At 38.5% G+C, this 6,666-nt stretch overlaps 1 protein-coding gene across 3 annotated transcripts in view; it reads left to right on the top strand.

Annotated features, from left to right (window-relative positions):
- sfmbt2 (Scm like with four mbt domains 2) overlaps positions 1–6,666 on the top strand; it is a 60,427-nt gene that overhangs the window by 16,429 nt on the left and 37,332 nt on the right. For 2 of the 3 annotated variants that reach the window (XM_005745653.1, XM_005745654.1), the window contains exons 4-5: positions 2,002–2,242; positions 5,977–5,997. In XM_005745653.1, the coding sequence (XP_005745710.1) occupies positions 2,002–2,242; positions 5,977–5,997 (262 nt within the window). The remainder of the gene's footprint in view (positions 1–2,001; positions 2,243–5,976; positions 5,998–6,666) is intronic. The other variant, XM_005745655.1, reaches the window with a different exon arrangement.

The raw sequence follows: 6,666 nt of genomic DNA, 5'->3' as shown, positions 1-6,666 counted from the left end.
TGTGTGTGTGTGTGTGTGTGTGTGTGTGTGTATGTGTGTGGTGTTTTTTCTTCTTTTCTAGTGTTGAATGTGAACATCCTGCTGGGCTTGTAATGTTCTCTAGAATTGTACAGCAGCTTGTGGCTATGGTGGAAATGCATTATTCTTTTATATACAGATTTATCGCTTTTTCTGCACAAGGACAAACTGAGAGGCTTTTATTTAACCTGAGGGATTGTTTTAGTCTTTTTCTGAAAGTAATTTGGTTTGGTGAATATTAAAATCTCACCTACACCCGTCTTACATGCTGTTAGTAGCACTGTAAAGCAGTTCTTAGGCACTCTCAGCACTTGATCCTGTCAGTAAATATGTAATATCAGGTGATACACTATTGATAAAATACATGTGAGATTAGATATCACACTTTTGTTCAATTACTTCCTTTAAGGAGGTGATGTGATTGGTTTGTTAGCAGGAGTACTCAAAGTGCCATGAATAGATTTGCTCTAAATGTTTTCCAGAGGTGGGGCTCAGTTAAACGTAAATAATTAACTTTTAGAGTCAATCCAGATCTGGATGTGGATCAAAAAATTCAGATCATAATTTAACAAATACATGTCAAAGTGAAATAGGCTGAAATGGGGTGGAATTGACAAGAAAATGTCACTTTTTCACATGAACCCAGGAGTAAGTAAGGTTTATTTATATAGTGCTCTCAAAAAATAACAATACAGAATAAGATCCAACAATTAAAATAGTATACATTTATAAATAGAAGTCTGAACAGAAGGGTCCTAAGTTTCTTTTTAAAGATATTAACAGTGCCCACAGATCTTACGTCCAACAGAAGCGCCCAGTCACCTTTTTGTCTTTGTTTTAGTCTTTAGCCTGGATATAGGTACAGCATTGATCAGTAGACTCTAGAGATCTAGATGTCATGTATGGTTTTAGTAGCTCACTGATATATGGAGTCTGGAGTCTCACACTGTTATTGTTGGTTATTTAGTCAAATGTCAGAAAATTCCCATCATCATTTTGCATGAGGACATCTCCGCCAACAAACTGAAAAAAATTCCAGTTACAAGACAGAAAGTGCCTGGAAATGGCATCTTTAAAAAAATGCATGGGTGGAAATATCCTGACCTTTAATATCTGATGTAGGTTCAATTCCAGAAACACCAGATTGCACATAACGAATATTCCTGCATTACAACTTCCTGCATGCTCTTGTCTTTGAATCTTCATGCTTTCTGGTTGTAACACTTTTCTTTCATTAGTTTGTCTAGTCTGAAGCTCGAGCCATGACGGTCCTAATGAAATTCTCAAGGGTTGTTTTCTTTGGCCTCCTGCAAAGCAAGGAAAGACACTAAGCAACTGTTTTCACAGGCTGTGAAGCACTTCGCATAAGCTGACCTTTGTGTGTAAAATGAGTGGAGTTCCCTTTAACGCTCGTTTTGCTACTGTGAATACTGAGTTTTGAAACAGCGCCAGAACTCATCCCCCACACAGCGTTATTAATATTATTTTGGTTATGTCATACACCCCTACTGTCACTACTTTAGTTCCACAAAAAAAGACTGTTCCTCTTTTTTTTTTTTTTTGTTCATTTGTCAAATTTACCTAGTTTATTCTTTTTTATACTTTTTTTTAATAGTTTATTATGGATGTAGTACCAACCTACAGTGTAAAGATCAGGGAGGTCAAGCAGGATGTAAACAAACTTCATGCTTATCACCCTTATTTTAAAGCCAAAGTATCCAAAGGGGCCACAAACCTGCACACTGAAGTGTGGTTCATGGTTGACCTGTAATATTTCAGCTGTCAGACACAGTTTATATGTACAACCAGAGTTTATAAATGGAAATTGACTTCTGATCCTCTGATTGTGTTCATGCCTTGTTGGTCTCCCAAATGTCAGTGTTAACTTCAATTTTTAAGGAAAAACAGTAAGACAAACGTCTTAAAAAAAAACAAGCAAAAAAAAAGATTATAACTTGAAAGTCCTTTTGTTTTCCTCTATAGGTGGAGATCAGCCTTCAGAGCAGCTTCCAGCCTGGCATGAAGCTCGAAGTGGCCAATAAGAACAACCCAGACACTTATTGGGTGGCCACCATCATCACTACATGTGGCCAGCTGCTGCTCCTGCGCTTCAGTGGCTACGGCGAGGACCGCAAGGCTGACTTCTGGTGTGATGTCATGACAGCTGAGCTGCACCCAGTTGGCTGGTGTGCACAAAACAACAAGACCCTCATGCCCCCTGAAGGTAGGAAGGATTACTTTGATGCACCCGTGCACCACGCACACATTTAGATCTCTGTATCATAAAGGGTCCTCTTGAACCACTGTGAAGATAAACAAAATCCTGGTCAAAGGTTACTGAAATACGCAGCATTTATGAAATTTACACAAGTTTTACTCACTTCTGTTAGAAAATCAGCTGATAATACTTACATCTCTGGTACCATGACAGATTATGCTGTTTTGTAAGAATAAAAATCGGTTCATTTCTAATTCAAAACTAGCTTTTGAAAACTAACTCAAATGTAGTCTAAAAAATTTGTAGTGTTTCAACCTTTAAAAAACTGAAAACACATTCCCATTAAAAATCCAGTGCGTTGTGCACCCTCCCCTCCAAAGCAAACTGCATAAGGATTAAAACTGAGTGTCAGCTAACAGCAGCTAGTAGAAAGGCAGTTTTATCTTGTGAAGTCAGTTTGTCTAGCCGGTACTTTGGGGGGAAACTATTAGTGACAGAGCGATGTGAGCTAGGAGCAGATAAGCCACAAATTAATGTTGATGCTTTGGTCATTGCTCATGGAAACTGATCAAAAAACCTTCTTCTGATCAAAAGGTGTCAAAATCAGCGCTGGTATAGGAGTGGAAATGGAAATTTGGTTCAAAGTTTTCTCCAGAACGTGTCATCTTTTCCAACCGTTGAAACGATGTTCCTCTGTGTTATCTGGGAATCTCTGAGCGCCTACAACTTTCTATCACTGAAATGCCAGCAAAGAAAACCTGCTCATACACTTGTCTCTAACAGGCAGTGCCACATAGCCCGTGTTGCAGGGTAACACACAATGGCGAGCAAAAAGTACTTTGGCTTATTAACTGCAGCTCATTTGCTTTTCCTCTCTTCAGGATTTCTATAGTTTACAATAATCTGAGCAGTGCTTGTAAAAATAGACACGTAATTACTATAAACAAGGGTTAACCACATGTTGGTTGTCAAATCTGTATATACCGTATACAACGTTAATGTAAACTAATTTGCTCTTTTAAAATAATAGTTTTATTCAAATTATTACCTTTTGCTTCAGTGCAGTGAGTTTGTTTTCTTTCTGTCCTGAGAAGAGGATGCTATATTTGGTGCGACAATTGACAGTTGTAGTTGTGACGTTAATGCAACCACACACACAGACACACACACACACAGGTTAACATGAACACCTCCCATATTTACTTTAAGTAAACTGAGTGGAAAGTCAGGTCTCCTGAAATAATTTTTTTTTTTTTTGTAATGGCTGCTCAACTGCCATTTATCCAACTGAAGCATCACACCCATCACATCCATCCCATTCACCTCAGCCAGGTGTTAAACGAAGGCAGGATACCTGTTGTACAAAAGGAGCTTTTTTTTTTAGTCTCCACTTTTGCACTTCCATTCAGCCTTACCCAAACAATACATCCTTAACTTCTTAGAAAATCTTGTCCCTTTCACCACAACTTTGTCAAAGCTTTCACAGCTGAGATATTTTTCCACATGCAGCTCCCCCTCAGATAGATGACTCATCCTCCCAGGCTTGTTCAGACCATTTATTTTTCTCGACACTTTCCCTCCTGATGGATAGATGCGCCGCAGTCATTGTGGAGATGACCTGGATTTTCACTTGACTCTAGTGTCCTTGCCCTCACATTGACTCCATGTGTCCTTTTCAGTCAGAAACTGTTCTTGTGGAAAGTGATTATACAATATCTGTTTCCACAAGGTGATGATTCACATTCGCATCTCAGGGGATAATCATTCAAAAAGAAAACAGATCAAATCTGCGTTTTGTGTGGTTCAAGTTGCAAAATGCAGATGAAAATGCAGGTGAAAGCATCTGCAAGTACTGATTGTTCCGCTATCAATCAGTGACGTGGTTTCCCCAGGTATTTGACAGCAATGTTTAAAAAAACAAAACAAAACAGCCATCACGAGTTCCCAAAATCCAACCTGACATATAAATATAATTTTTTTTTCCAAAGTTTACATAAAAGATTACAAATTTTTTAATGAAAAATAAATTAAGCAAAATATCAGAAGATTTGGAAAAACTTTTCTGTCGTTCGGTTAAACCTTTTCAGTCTGAAGAATTCAATCTGATGTGAAGCGTGCGTGTTGTAAATTTACAGTTTTTGCTTCCTTTTTTTTGAATTGCAAATGATTTGAAGGAATTGTGATCCATGGTTGTGCCATTTTATGATTGTTTTAAAATCACGACTTATATTTGCATTAGCTGCAGGAACAAGTCAAAGAAATGGTTTTACTGAACAGTTTTGCAACATTTTTTACTTTCAGGTTGTTGTTTTTTGTTGTTGTTACAGCATTCATTGGGCAGAAGGAAAAAATATTGTGTTGTGTTTTTAAATACTTTTTGGCTAAATTCATAATCATTGTGTCATTTGCTTAAGGAACCATGTCAAACTCTGGTCTCTAAATCAGATTGTCTGATCTGTGTGTTCCCAACCATCCACCCTGACCTCCTTCCAGAATACATAAATAAATAAATAAATAGATAATGCGTAAAGCAGGATGAAAAGATTAGAGCAACAGACTAGTCTAAAAGTAGGTAAACAATCGAAACTGAGCACAGTGTCATATTTCAGATTAGATCCTGCTCATACAAGTAATGTGCGCGCCTCTTAGATGTCGCTGAAGTGTGTCCAACTTTGCGCCACATGTCACACACACAAAATATCAGATTAGTTTGCTTGGTGTGGCTAACAATTAGCAGTTGCACAATTCTTCGGTCATGTAATTATATGTCACACAAAGCCAGAATTCAACTGCTCATTTTCTTAATCAATGGAGTAGTGCATTAATAAGATGAAAAGAAGATGAACCTGTTTAACCAGCTGGTATTTCAGCTAATGGCAGCAATGTTTGATGGTGTAGTCTGCTAGCTGTGGACATCCTTCCTATACACAGGCAGGTTATTATGAATAACCACGTGTGGCACAGATTTCCAGAGGGAGATACATGCACATCCCAAAAGCCAGCACCTTGCTGGAGGCAGACCTTAAATGCATAAGAGACACAAAAAAGTGAGGTCAGTATCAGCAAAGAAAGAAAGAAAGAAAGAAAGAGAGCCATGCAAACATCTATAACTGAGCAGGGTTACCTTTTAAATTCTGTGGGTTTAAAATAATTTCACAATTTCTATCCATCATCCATTCTATCCATCATACTCAATTTATCATAAATTGATGAAAGTATTTGCAAATAAGTATTTGTTAATAAAAAAATGTGTTTTGCACTAAAAAGTCGGTTCCAATTATAATATAACTAACCACTGATATTAACTAGCTCTCTGTCTGCCTGTCAGAAAGCTTATACATGTATAAGTGTGTGTGTGTGTGTGTGTGTGTGTGTGTGTGTGTGTGTGTGTGTGTGTGTGTGTGTGTATTCTACTAATGATGGATGGCTGACACCACTGCATGTTAAATGATGCAAACTGAGGCGTATATCATGTAATGGAGTCAGTGTTATATTCCCCAAAGAATCTTCTGCAACATAGTGTCAATGTGTGACCCCTACGAGTTCTTTGTCGCTTCATTTCAAGGATTTGCATCATAGTATGCACATTTTGTGTGTGAGTGTGTGTGTGTGAGAGAGTAAGTGTATGTATTCTTAGTAAGCTGGAGTATGAGAGCCAAGTGTGTATTTTTGACTGCTTTCACCTGTGTTACAGTTACCTGTTTTATTTGTTTCCTTTTTTGTTTGTTTTTATTTCTCAGATAACATTTACCTAAGAAAAGGTAAGCAGCTCTAACAGAGCCTCTGACTAACTCACCTGCCTGGCTCACTAGTGGCTAACATGAAATCAACACTGGGTCAGGCTTAGGCCTCAGAGCTGCATGTACAGTGTGCCCCCCCCCCCCCCCCTTCTTCCTCCTCCTCTTCCTCTTTTCACCTCTGTACAGGGCGTGACCTCACAGCCCTGTTGTCATGTCTTGCCTCCTCTTGCATGTGACTCCTTTCTAGCTGAATGTTGAGTGAGAGTGTCTTAGCAGAGTGATAGCAGTCACACACACACACACACGCACACACACTGCTGTTTGTGCCTGTGCTCTTATGATAACTAGTGCAGAAACGAAGCTGCTCAGTGAGAAGTGTGATGCTTTGATAAAGTGGCCGTCTCCACCAGCGAGCTACAAACAAACAATGATTTAGAAGAAGGTCACTAGTGCATGTTTGAAGAGAGATCAGAGGTTAAAGGACTGCTGTGTCTGCCAGATATGATCAATACGTGTCACCAGTTCTATGGGAACTTTTTGAGGCAATAGTTTGAAGTGTTGATGTTATGTTTTTTTTTTTCTTATGATGAGCAAGTTTGATCAAAAAAGAACACAATGCAGTTTAAAAGGTATCTTTAGTTGCTCTCGTTGCATGTTGAGACTTTCCAGATAGGATGCATATACAGCATA

This window comes from Pundamilia nyererei, unplaced genomic scaffold (assembly GCF_000239375.1).
Source record: "Pundamilia nyererei isolate P.nyererei 1_Seehausen unplaced genomic scaffold, PunNye1.0 scaffold00162, whole genome shotgun sequence".
NCBI classification, from domain to species: Eukaryota; Metazoa; Chordata; class Actinopteri; order Cichliformes; family Cichlidae; genus Pundamilia; species Pundamilia nyererei.
This window is presented reverse-complemented; position numbering and strand designations above follow the sequence as displayed.